Source organism: Scomber japonicus, chromosome 2 (assembly GCF_027409825.1).
Source record: "Scomber japonicus isolate fScoJap1 chromosome 2, fScoJap1.pri, whole genome shotgun sequence".
Lineage (NCBI taxonomy): Eukaryota > Metazoa > Chordata > Actinopteri > Scombriformes > Scombridae > Scomber > Scomber japonicus.
Genome location: NC_070579.1, coordinates 16,321,098 through 16,335,211, shown reverse-complemented (window position 1 = coordinate 16,335,211; position 14,114 = coordinate 16,321,098). Strand labels below are relative to the sequence as shown.

At 39.3% G+C, this 14,114-nt stretch overlaps 1 protein-coding gene across 1 annotated transcript in view; it reads right to left on the bottom strand.

Moving 5' to 3' along the window:
* gab1 (GRB2-associated binding protein 1) overlaps positions 1-13,912 on the bottom strand; it is a 55,705-nt gene extending 41,793 nt beyond the window's left edge. Inside the window, exons 1-2 of the mRNA XM_053330980.1 lie at positions 13,383-13,912; positions 13,075-13,277 (exon numbers count right to left, since the gene is read on the bottom strand). Coding sequence (XP_053186955.1) covers positions 13,075-13,146 — 72 coding nt within the window. The 5' untranslated portion in view covers positions 13,147-13,277; positions 13,383-13,912. The remainder of the gene's footprint in view (positions 1-13,074; positions 13,278-13,382) is intronic.
* Between the last annotated feature and the right edge of the window lie 202 nt (positions 13,913-14,114).

Here is a 14,114-nt window from a genome sequence, read left to right as displayed (position 1 = left end):
GGGTTTAGAGACAAAAAAAAACTGTCAAGGTAATCCACAGGTTTCTAAGACACGGCAGCGTTAAGTGTAAAAAGAATAGAGGAGTGCCAGGGGGAAAGCTCAGAGAACTGCCAAGAAAGTAGGTGGACAAGGAAAGTAGGTCCTCCAGCCTCTCAGCCTCCATCAGCTTGAAACAAATACTCTCTGAGAGCAGGGGTCTCTACTGCATCTCTGTGTCTCTCTGCGTGTGTGTGTGTGCGCGCGTGTGTGTATCTGTGTGCTTGTGTACATGTGTGCAAGTTTAACCACGTCCTCTGGCTTGAGGCCAGGCCAAAGATATCGGGCAGCACCATAGTAACTCTAATGCAATCAGGGACGGTGGCCACAACAGGACCACTGGTGGACAGCAAAGAGCCATCTATCTTTCTCTGTCCAGTTGTGTTTATTCTGAGGATTCACAATCAAAGACACACAAAGAAACTGATTCAAATAAATGAAATTAGTTGTTGAAAACCAAATGAAAAGACAAATTAATGGCAATTAGTTGCAAGCAGCATCCACTTCATTGAGGGCCTGTCTGACTCACAGTAACTTGGGAAATTACACAGGTCAGTAGCAATATTTCACATCTAGTCTCCAGGCTGACACCCCAGCACCCCCTTGTCTAACTCAGCTTGTCCTCTGGCTGGGACAAGACACACACACATACACACACGTATTGGTGCACACACACAGCACAGAGCATGGGAAGAGGGGCAAAAACTACCATGACAGCAGTGGGCTATATTAAGGGGCTGCAGACACAGCGGCTAGGGTCAGATCACACAGCACCACATAACTAGAGTACCAGCTGCATCTGTCTGTGTGTGTGTGTGTGTGTGTGTGTGTGTGTGTGAAATGACAGGTGAACCGTTCGCGATAAATGTGAACAGATACAGTCACACATGTTTTACCTTCAAAAGCTGCCTTCAAACCTGACCCATGCAATCATACATTTTCAAGCATTGAAGTTGGCAAGAGCTCAAATTTAGCAAAAAAATACAATACAAAGCTTTCGAGGAAAATATTTCTCTTGCAACAAATGCAACAAAGCAAGATGAAGCTGCAAATAGACAACATGTCACTATCATTATTATTATTATATTATTGCTCTGCATCCTGCATTCAAAACGTCTTGTCGATATCTCTGACATTTGTTAATTTTCCCATCTCAAAAGTAGACTACCCTACCAAGTTTTTTTTTTTTTTTAAAGGTCTGGGTCACAAGACATCTGGCACTAATAGCTCCTCTTTGTTGGGCTAACTTGATCATAAACATCACATTAGCCAATATTTTTTTCCAGACCATTATTTGTAGCCCTGAGGTAGGGCTACATTGATAACATCAAGTCTAGACGTGACTCGTGATGTGAAGTGTCACAGCTGATTTAAAATTCTTAAAAACAAAAAAGCTTCACAGACGCAATCTGTGCTCCACATGCAGATTAATAATAGAAACCCCCCACCAAACAGAGAGGACATAATTAGAATCAGATTGACAGTCCTTTAAATATACAGACTAACACTACACAGCTTCTGATTCTACTTCATATTTTCGGTTGCTATTTAAAGATTTGTTTACATTAGAGATGTTTGCAAACACAGGAGTAATACATGGAGCCTTCCTCATAAAGCAGGATTACTGACTTATCTGTACAACTCCACTGAACAAATTTGGAACCTCATAAATCTGTAATACATATATGTAAATGTGCACATGTAATGAAAGTACCCAGCTCACTGCTTCATGAGACAGCCCATCATTTTGTAGAACATCTTTTTTTTCATCTTCATTTTCACCTCTTAGTCCAACAGGTCAACCTTCATGCAAATCAGTAAGAGCTAAACTTCACCTAGCAGGTGTGTGAAGTCAGTTGTGACCACGCATATACCCCAGAGACTCAGCTAAAAAGGTAACAGTGGTCTCCACATGAGTTTAGAGAGCCTCCTGTTGGTGAGGAGGAGGCTCAGCTTAGTTCTCACGAGTACTTGTCCCACCAAGCACCTAAAATACACGGCAGCTAGTGCTCAATACGTACGTGGTAGATTGCTTTGTTTAGTGAAGCTGCAGTGACAATTAAGCTTAATGTTTAAATGTTACTTAAGGACTTGACGTCATGGAAGTATATTTCAATGTATACAATTCCTTGGTGAGTCATTGTTCACAAGTGAGTCATAGTGACATCTTTTGTGTCTCAGGGTATGTAATGCTGCAAGGATCACAGGAATCTGGACACCTGAAACATCAGTTTCACTATGTCTTTTTCACCCTCATTCATTCTCCCTTCAGTACTGTCTCTTTATTGTCAGAACAATTAGCTGCTGGAGTGAGAAGAAGCTGAGAAAAATCCAGATGCAGTAAAGAAAAAAAAAGGTGATTTTGTAAGATAAAGGTAGAGAATATGCAGAGAATAATAGCAAAGAAAGAGAGAATAAGAAGGAGAGAATAAAGGACCCCTCCTCCTCTCTCTTCACCCGCCATCTGGTAGCCATCAGCGCCTCACACAGGAAGGGGCGGCCATGCCTTGCTGGGGCGCCAGGGAGCGGCTCCTCTTCCCTCCTGGTGCTGCAGAAACAACAATCGGCCAGTGCATTGCAGCGCGGCGCAGTGCAGTGTGATCCAGCCCATCCTAGCCTGAGCTTGAACGGCCAGTTGCAGCCCAGGACCAGGCGCTCACACCCCAGCAGACCAGCGAAGAGGAGCACAGAGTAACCTCACATTCCTGCTGCCTGCGCTTGCCAAGAAGCGCTGGGAACGGAAAGAAAGAGGGAGAGAACAGAGAGCTGCTCTCACTGAACGCTGGCTAATGGTATTGCACTGAGAAGCACCTCAGTCTTTCTCATCCCTTTTGCTTTCTCTTCATTCTCCCTAACAATGATGACAAAGATATTGATTGCAATTGTGGTCTATGTCCCAGCCTGCACTTCATTGCACACATATTTATAGTCTTACACCACTAGCCTTGAATTTGTTTTCCCTGCTTTGCAAGAATTTGAGGAATGCACATTATCATAAATTTGGCCCAACTTCTGTTTGTCCTTTTTTTCCCCGACACACTCACCAATCTGATGGAACACAGACCAGCACAGCCCTTTTTGTCTGGTTAGTGTAGACCATCTTTGGCCATCTGCATGCTCCTCGTAGCCCTGTTCTATGTCCAGTACAGACTACAACTACTCTCTGGAATAGAAAGCAGCCTTATGACACAAACTATTTTTACTGCCTGGAGTCATTAGGTCAACAGTTGAAACATGAGAAACAATGTATAGCTTATATATGAGACAGATTATTCTAGCCTTAAAACTGAATCTATAACATATCAGTGCTGCATATGTGAAACAGGTCCTGATTCATCATGACAGAAAAAACAACAACATGATGATGTGTACAATGAGCTTTGCCAAATAGCTGTGAACTTTCTGTCATCTGCATTTAATAATAGCTGCACTTGAAAACTGTTCAACTTGGCATGGCGACAAATAGCACAAAGGATAATTTTACAACTCAACAGAACCTTATTCCAAAAGAATACACGACTCAGAATCTGTTCCCAAGTTTCAAACAGGAAAACCAAGTCTGTATGAGAACCAGTTCTCCAGTCTTTCCACAGATTGGCTGGCACACAGGACAGTAAACAGCTGCACAGGGTGAAAAAAGAAAGAAAGTGCGAGAGAGAGAGAGAGAGAGAGAGAGAGAGAGAGAGAGAGAGAGAGAGGAGAGAGAGAGAGAGAGAGAGAGAGAGAGAGAGAGAGAGAGAGAGAGAGAGAGAGAGAGAGAGAGAGAGAGAGAGAGAGAGAGAGAGAGAGAGAGAGAGAGAGAGAGAGAGAGAGAGAGACATCTGTTTACAAAATGCTCCATGTCAGCCTTGACCTACCTATTCAATTCAACAATCTCACTCTCTTCGGTCTCGTTCCACAAAGGCAACAAATTACATTAAAAGGAGGGAACAATAATGTAATTATTGGAGGTGGGGGTGCATAATTTGCCTAATTTGCTTACCCATGTGGCAAACAATGATGCGAACAATGAACGAGTCCTCCTGCATCATGTCCTCCATCAAATTTCAACTGGAAAACTATGTATAATTTCACAAATAAAGATTCCCTCAAAATGTGGTGTTAGTGTGACCTTTGGGTTTTAAAAAGCAGACCAAAGTGTACCTGACAGAGCAGCTCTCAGAACAGAGCTAGCTAGACAGCAGCTAAACAATTTTCGCAAGATTTTGAAACTGTAAATGGCTGTTTGCTTGTATAAACAAAGTTGTATTGGGCTTTGAAAAACAGCCCTGTTGCTGACGAATCTCCATGGAAGTATCCAGTTTTAAAAAGTCAAAGCTTGAGCAACCCTTTTAGTGTGGAACAACTTTATTGTTAGACCAATGCGTTTCAGGTTGCAGCCTTCATAGGGGTCATCATAAAACACAAACAACATTTAAATAGGGCTGCTAAAAATCAGACAAAACATTTCAAAAAAGGTAAAAAACAATATACAAAAAAATAACCAATTATGTGCATCCAGACATATATGAGCAAGTGGGGTATCTACCAAGATGGGTTGGGTATATGGTGATGTGACTTCAGGCCAATCATCATCCCAGACAGACAGGGAGGCAAGGAGAGTATCCAGTAAATAATATGGGTGACACCATGTTTGGCCCATAAACCAGAAAAGTGCAATTAAAGGGGTTGGTACTTGAGTTAGTACAGAAGTGGCTAAAATCTGAACTTGTGCCAATATGATATTTGGAAATATCTAGTTTACATAGAGAGATGATCTATTGCAGTGCAAGTGAGTGAAAGCTAAGACAAAGGCTGGACCTGACTTGATGATATTTTTGTGCTTCCAAACTATGTGTACTATATCATACAGATACAAATATCTACCATATTCTACCTGACACTCCTTATAAATGGCGGAGATCTGATAAACCAAAAATTATTTACACATGCTATTAAAGTGTTCATGAAAAGTCAACAGGGCATTGTGTAGCAGCTTGTATCATTGGCAGTCTTCATCACTGGAGGGAGTGAGTTGTGAGTTGATAACTATTCAAAAGAAAAGGTGTGTGTGTGTGTGTGTGTGTGTGTGTGTGTGTGTGTGTGTGTGTGTGTGTGTGTGTGTGTGTGTTAAACAGGTGACCACATGGCCACAAAGACAGCAGGCAACCCAAGAGGGGAAAAGACAGAAACTTTAACATTGTGGGATTCCATAATACTGGTTTTAGGACCGCAGAAAGACAATGAGATATCAAAAATAGATCAGTCCAGCTGATTGGCTTTTACTGAATGGCCCCTTTGAGTGGTTAAAATGATCTGTTGGTTATGTTTCCTCAAAACTATTGTCATATAAATTGATGGATGACGCGGATACATCGACTAAACAGCATGAAAAAAATGACAAATTCCATGCAATCTCTCACTAATATGCGGCTGCCAGAGTTAGATATTTACTATGTGCCACAAACATGACATGCACTGCCAACTTTCAGATGGGTTTGTTCCTATTGGCTTTTTTGTTTTTGTGGTTGTGTTTTTCTTGGTGATGCAATAACATGTTTTCAGCCTAACTACACTCTATAAATAACCAGATGAAAATGGAGACCAACCACAATCACATTCACTTCTATTGTGTTTTGAAACAAAGACCAAAGCACCAGTTTGATTTACAAAGGATTTGAAATGCAGATTTTATAAAAGTCAATGTGCTCCAATGTGTTGGAATGAAACAATATTAAATAACATGAAAACTTTTGATTTTTACCAAATGTTTGTCCACGTCCTTACAGCCAAACTTGGTTGTGATGAAACCGATATGTCTATGCATAACACAATGAAGATACCTCTGTGTCTGGGACAAAAGTGGACCGGTAAGGATAACTACTGTAGTAGCACAGATATGAATATTTAATGATTATTTGTTTGTAATGGACATTAAATAATTAATGGCACATGCAATCCATTTGAAGCTGTGGCAGATCACACAGCGGTAGCCTGCTCGTTTCAAATGGAGTTCTGCGTTGTTGTGGTGGTCAGGACATGGTCCAGTAATTTTTCTTTGTTAGCCTAAGAGGCTAATGCTGCACAAGTACCCCTCTGTTGCGTCCCGTTTGGGCTGCTTGTTTGTTTGTTTCTTCAAGAATGTGGGGAGGGGGTTTTATAGAAAGTGAGTTTTTGTTCTTTGTTCCACTTGCTAAGCAGATTTAATGAATCCTCTACTTAATCAAAGAGCTATGCCTTTGTTTTCATATGACTGCACTGCCACATTTGTTACGTACATATTTCTCTTCAGCAGTTTGTGACTGACAATTGCTTCCAGTCAGCCACAGGCGGAGAAGAATGACTTATGGTTACTGTGGTGTCTACTGTAAATGCATTTTCTCCCAGCTGAGATGGCTTGGGACCAGCACGGAACATGTCCTCAGTCTCCCTTTACAGCCATCAGAGGTGGACCTTCAGGGTTCAATATTTTCCTTCTTCCGGCCTACTTTGCAGCCTTGTGCTCCTGCACTGAGGCCCTATTAAGGGCTGGACAAAGTGTACAACAAAATCCTAATCTGTCTCCAGTGGGTCCATGCCAGTGTATTGCAGGGATTATAATGGTCTATGTAGCTAAGAGCAGAGAAAGTGAGTCAAATTAGGTTGAGCAATATGATCAAACATTTATATCACAAGTATTTGACAAGCTAAGCTCAACAGCTAACAATAACATTAAATTTAAAATATTTTCAATCTAAATTTAGGGTTTTCTGATAATATTAAGTCTGCATATGATTTACATAAAGATCATATAAAACATAAGTATTACTCCTATTCCTGGTGCTAAATTAGGCATGTGACTCAGTGATGACTAGACGGTGTAGTATTTAGGGGACAGCTCTTGAAAATTTACAACATTAGCAAAATTAGGTTGGTTGGCCATCCTTAATGTATCATCAATTATAGAAATACATATTGTAACCTGCACTCTGTCAGTGTGGTGCTGAAAATGACCTTGCAGTTTCATCTCACAGGTCCCTGTGATAACACGCTGCAGATGTCATGAAGATACAAGTCTCCAGGCTGCTCCTTTGAAGAGGCTTTTACAAGTGGGCCTCGACAGAAATTCACAGATTGAAAGGTAAGAGAAATGAAAGAGGAAAAGGCAAACCAGATGGAAAATGCAGTGTCAATGAAATTGAAAACTGCAGAGGATACAGTTATGACAAACTATGACTGGGAAAAGTCCTACCGAAGCAATTGTGGTTACACTGCGCCTAAATGAGACGCTAATAGCCAGGAAGTGCTCTTGCTAAGAAAATTCACAATGAATTAATCCACGATGAAGGAAGATGTATATATTAACTGCACAAACATGCTGATTGAGCTGTTTAAGAGGCAAAAGAAAAACTACCAATTTTATTACATAACTCACAAATGACAGAAGAACTGTCATTAAACTGAAACAGTGACCCTCTGTTAAGGCTGTTTGCATTTAAATTGTTTACACAATCATTTCATTTTGCCACTACTAGCATAACAATGCACTAAATTCTTAGTATGATTTTTGCTCAATTAAAATCAGATGAAGAGATAAAATGTATTTCATGCCTTGATACACAACGGTAATTTACATTGGTTGCTATCACAAGACAGCTAGAGTTCACTATTCATATTTTAGGATAGAGTCTACAATATTACCATAACATGATTACAACATAACTGAAATAATATAGTCTTAACTGGTGTGGTCACTGGTCGGATATACAGAGCCAAGTCTGTGTCTGTAGTCTGTGTGTTTGATGTGGATTCATGGGTTGTTGTGGAAGTCCAGACAGAGGCAGAGCTGTGGCTATGTGCTCGAATTAAACTAAAAATCTGGTCAGAGTCACTGATTCAAATGGACCTGCTGCACTGACTGTAATATGAACAAGTTCTACAACAACATATATCAAACCTGTCATCTTTTCTCACTCTTTTGCTTTAGCAAAGAGCAATGGAATACATATAGGTAGCATTTTTCGCTAACCATTGAATACTTGATAGACAGCATATTAGATCAGCTGTAGCTAATTAACATAAACAGCTGAAAATAAACTCTGGCTGTTCTCTTGTTATTGTGATTTAGCTGAACACCTAACATCAACTAAAGAACCCCTCAGTTAAACTTGGATTTATATCACATCAGCATTTTATCTGATCATATTAATACTTCTGAATCAAGACCTACAGTATTTTTAGTAATATATTTTTGCAAATATGTTATATCTGGAACCCCTGAAGCACATCTGTTAATTGAACATGTTACACACATTTAATTCACATTTGGCATATTATGCTGCTCATCTCATTTAGAGGTTGTGAACATACATTGGGCCACTAAAAACTGTACTGTTTCTACCTTTCCAGTAAACAAAGGGATTTTGATTTGATTAGTTGATTTGATACTGGATTTGAATTTAATAATATGCTATGAAACCCCATCCCTAAACACTTATGGATACAGAAAATGAAATAAACGTCACCTACAGACAATATTAGATAAACCACATAGATCTGGTGATTGTCAAACTCACTGTTTATCTGACAGTGCTGTTAGTGTTGCTGTTGTACATAGCCATAACGTAAATATATCACATAACAATATGGTAATTGTTGTGATCTGACACATTGAGATTCATACTGGTATTGCCATGAGCAGTATGATAAGGCACACCCCTAATGGTCAGGTCTACTGAACTGATTTCACCTTTGAGCTCTGTCATTCAGCAGCATAGCCTGAGGGGGCAAAGTTTGCCCTGAGTGGTTAATTGGGTAAGGCAGGGGCCCCAGCTTCTAGTCTACTGCTGCTCAGTCTGGAGATGGAGCTTAAAGAGAGCTGAAGGTGGTGACATGTTCACACAGTCTTGGGAAAGAAATATTTGGCTTTCTCACAACATCATTTTACTTGATTATCAGAGAGCTCAAGTTAATGGAAAACATACATACATGAAAAATTATAATGCCATTGTGGGATTACATTTTCACTTTCAAGTTAACATTATCATTTAAATGTAGTCCGCTATAGGCTTCCATACAAAGTACATTTTTCCTGAGGGTACAATAGATCAATATTGTTGTTATATTGGCTGTCATAGTATTTAAAATACATGACACTGAGTGGATGAGGATCTTTTTTGTGTTGATAAAATGTCTGTTTTTCATATAAGTGTAATTATTATTGTTGTTGTTGTTGTTGTTATTGTTATGGCATTAATGCTGTGGCTACAGTTTCTTTATCTTTAGGTGGCATTGCTCTCACATCATCTCATATCCTTTCTCTTGTCCCCTCTGAGTTTTATCCATTGATTTGACTTTTGAAGTCATGTGACTATATTTCAATTAAAAACTGGGTTAGACCAAATCATGCTTAAGTTTGATCTGGACTGAGACCGCCTCTTTATGTCAGACCAAGGCTTGGCTGTTTGGTCTGGACAGTGGTCCGGGGGAGGTTTCACACATGTAATTTTGGTTTGGATCAAGTCCAAACGTCTGCACCAACTAGGTAGGTGTGAAAACGATTTAAAATCCATTCAAATGGAGGCAGAGGAACAAAATAGTATCCCTGCCCAGGAGAACTCCCTGCAGACAACAAAACTAAATCTGAAAGCTTGTGTACATGTACATATCTTTAAAATGTATGAGACACAGGTGAGTGGAATTATTTGGTTGATTGTAAAAAATTCAAAAGAACAACAGTAACAATAGCACTCTTGGTCTCAAAGCACGACTGAACACCACTGACAGAGCCTATGTAAGTAACATGAAAAAAGAAACACAGAACTACAGCAGATGTCAGAGCAGCATTATAAGATCTTCACTTAATTCATCAGAAAAGGCAGTAAGATATCAAAAATGATGACATTTATACCACTGTAAAAAAGGCTATGGACCACTGGTAGTGTAAGTCAACAAATAAGCAGACTAATGTGTCAGTTTCACTAAATGCTGTGTCATCCAATTAAGTTAAAAATAGTTGATTTACAACAAGCGCGTGCTTACCCTGACATTCAGTGCCATTTTATTTGCAGATGTTCACATTTTCACTTTCTTTAATCCTAATAAGAAAAATGGATGATGACCCTTTTTTACTGCAACAATGAAAACAAGATTCATTAAATTGAATAAATCACCAGATTATTCAAATACCAAACCAAGTAGAATCTGCTCTAACTTTATCCTACTAATCCTCTCCAGCCTAAGACCACAATGCTTCATTACCAGCTGTGTGGTTTCTATTTTCAAAAAAAAGAGTCAGCTTCTCTTTTTACTTTGAGCATCAACACAAACAGCTGGTGGTGAGTTGCCAGATACGTAACTTTTGAAAAAAAGGACAGTCAGCACTTCAACAGATTACACAGCCTCATGTGACAAAGCACTATGACCATTCACAGGGAGGGGAACGGTGCTCCAACCCACCCACTTTTTCTTTTGGTTTTCAAATTGTATTGTTGTATATTTCAAAATTTCAATGTGACTGAACTTTTGCGTGACATGATATTTAGAGTAAAAAAATACATATTAATCATATATGTAATATCAAGCAAACTTTTATATGGAATTGGAAAGAACAATAGTGATACTTATAATATCACTATTGTGATATATAATATCACTATTGTGATATTATAAAGCTGTAATTATCAGTTGTGGGAGAAAAAAAGGTTAATTTGGGTTCAAAAATCAAAATCTTGTGGCTCCATTGTATTCTGGACTATTAAAGCTACTGTTGGTGAGAAAAGCTGTATTTCTCTCTATTCATTCTTTCTATTCAACAGATTCAACAGTGGTAAAAAAAAATGCAGAAAAAGCCTTTCTCTCTTATGCTGAAAGAATGACATTAAAATTATCATTTAATGTGAAGATTTTATCCAAATTAAGTTGTGTGATATTTACCTGTTTTGGTTGACCCTATTTAATCTTTCTTTGTATGTATTTCAGTACTTGTTATGATGAACCAAATAAATCCAGTCAGAAATAAAAGAGAGGTGATAGTAGAAAGTGTTTGCCAATGTTTCCTTTTGTTTAACTTACAGGCATGATGTGATAGATGCTCATTAATTCACAAACAAAATGTATCCACAATAAAAAGCTGACCCGAGCTGTTGTTATAAATTATAGAAACGGGAATGCAATTTGGCTATGAGCTGTAAACCACTTAAATTCTTCCTCATAAAACCAGTATCACAGGACTTCCCAGTGCACTCACCATACTGTGAGATGGCCTTCTGGCTATTTTATGCTAACGTGTCCAGAAAACAGATATAAAACTGGGCTGCTTGCTGCCATTTCCCCTTGAGAGTGATTAGTTCCTTTGCCAGTGTGCTGTTTACTCTATTGAGAAAGAGCAATTTTGGGTTATTACAGCTACTGCTAGTTTTGACATCATCTCAAGTGAGGCAGAAGTGGGAAAACACTTCAGCACAGTTACTGTCACCACTCCCATTTCTTGACATATTGTACTTTTGGGGGACGTCACAGTCCGGTTACTTTTGATGCAATATTGAGTTTATTCCTCCTCACAAAGGGTACATTTCTAGTAAGTGTTATGAAGCTGTGAGGTTAGGCAACACATATGGATATTATATCGATATCATGATATGAGACTAGATATCATCTTAGATATTGAATATCGTAATATGACATAAGTGTTGTCTTTTGCTGGTTTTAAAGGCTGCATTACAGTAAAGTGATGCAATTTTCTGAGCTTACCAGACTATTCTAGCTGTAATATTATATGGCTTTAACCACTTGGTCATTATATCCACATTACAATTTTTAATCAATAATGTCACTGTGCAAATAGTTTGTCATCCCTACGAAAGTGTCATTTTTTCAATATTGAGCTATTCAGTCAAAAATATTGTGATACTACTTAAAAGTGTGACAGAATGTTCACAATAAGGGAGAGAGAGAGCTGAGATTTTGATTTCCTCGTGACTAACCACTACATGGTTGTCAATGTGAGGCATTCCTGTAAATAAATGTCCTGTGGTTTAATATTAGTTTAATTGCTTTCAGAAAAAAAAAACATCTCACTTGACCTGTGGTTTCTGTGAAAACATCCCTCCTCTCAAGTTGCGAGCCGTGTAATTCAAACATCAATAACGGAGATATCCACTAGATCCACAAGGAAAGCATGTAGACCTGACAGCTAAGATATGCTATACTGGAGTTGTATTTACCTTTAACACCAATGCTGTCTTGACTATGACTTCTATTTTCTCTTCCAACTCAAGTGCACGACAAATAAGCTAACAGAATTGCACACAAAACAGTAACAATTTCCCTGACAGGGTGAAAAACAGAGACCTCTATTCTATTGTGTCCTCGCTAATGATACATCACTTGAAAGCCTGTCACATTGTATGGAGTGTGTGAGTAGCTTGATGGTGAAAGTGCACGTCAGTAAACATTAGCAGTTGTAGTAGCTGTGACAAACTTCATTAACCACATCGGACAACTCTCTGTGACAGTATGGGGTCATCCTTTGAGGTATTACACAGTTGTTTTGTAAATCATTTAACCATTGACACAGGGCTCTCTGTCTGTGTGACTGCACAATCATTACCTACCAAAGTGATCAATATAATGGTGCTATTGGCCCAAGATAATCAAATCCTCAGAGCTAGAAACTATGATACAGACACCAGCAGCACATTAGTAAGCACATTAAATAAAAAAAATAAAAAAAAGAAGTCTCAAAACAACAACCATGTGTCCAAATTGTACCCTTTGAGCAAAACAACACCATCCTTCCCTTCCTTGCTAAATCATGGTAAAGTACTCTCACTGTTAATAAGGCACACTGAGCTCTGAGAAGTCATACACCGTTTCAGGTTCAAGAGAGAAGAGGGGGGGGGGGCATAAGTGATTTGTTGAAATGCACACACAAGATGAGGCCTACACATGTCTGTCACTACGACCGACCGTGCAACTTGAAAGTGTCCAAGCAAGGGGAGGGAAGAAAAATGCGGGTAACATTGTATGTAACAGGTTACTTTATGACATTGTAACAAATAGGATATAAAGTGCACTTACGTAACGTCTCAACTTTTTTTCTGGGGGAGACTTTCTAAGCCAGCCCGAGCACACCACATCTCCCCCACTCATATCTGCTGCTCCTTTCTTGCTCTCTCTGGAGTTTAAACGGAGATTGGTGTTTGGCTTCGTTTTGGTGTATGTGTGTATGTGTGTGTGCGTGTATGTGTGTTTGTGGGTTTTTTGGGAGTGTCTCCTTATACCTGAAGAAGCAGAAGAAGAAGAAGAAAAAAGAAGAATAAACATGGACACAAAGTCAAAACTAAAAAAAAAAATTGAAAAGTTGAAGGGTAGTATTTTGACTATACCGTCACTCCTTCGAAAGTCGCTTCACCGACAAGGCAGTCCTCTGAAAAAGCCCGGAGCAGATTTTCCACGAGTTGTAGACAAATAAACGAGTATATCCTGAGCTTGGAGTGAATATAAACCCTCCGCGGCGCCGCCTTTTGTACAAATATCAACGCTGACTTGTGTGTTTCGTTCAAGCTGGAAAGGCAGTGAAGGCAAAAAGAAAAAGCAGGCGCAGGGCAACTGCGTGTCGCTAAGTTTTTGTTGTTTTATATACAACGCTTCATGCTAATTCCCGACAAAAGTGGAGGAAATTCCCAGTTGGCGAGATCAGATGTAAACGTCCCACAGTGTACCGGTGCATAGTTGTTTTTTTTTTGTTATGTTTTTTTTTTTTTTTTTTTTTCAACTGAGCCACAGATTTAAAACAATCTTAACCGTAAACACAGTGGTTCCGCCGAGCTTCCCTACCAGTTTACTCCCATGGTTCCTTAATTGTGATTGACAGGGTGGCTCCGTCTTTCCCTAAACTCACCCTCCTCTTAAAACATGGCCGTGTCAAGTTGTACGGTCATAACGTCACAGCGACCGGAAATGTGGACGTTCCGCTTTCAAAATAAAAATCAATTGTCGAGCGCTTTAATGTCAAAGGCTGGCGGGAATCGCTTTTAAAGGACCAGTACGTAAGATTCAGTTGCAGCTTGTAACCATGGATGTGCAGTATACCTGTGATTTTAGTGGAGGTGGTGGGA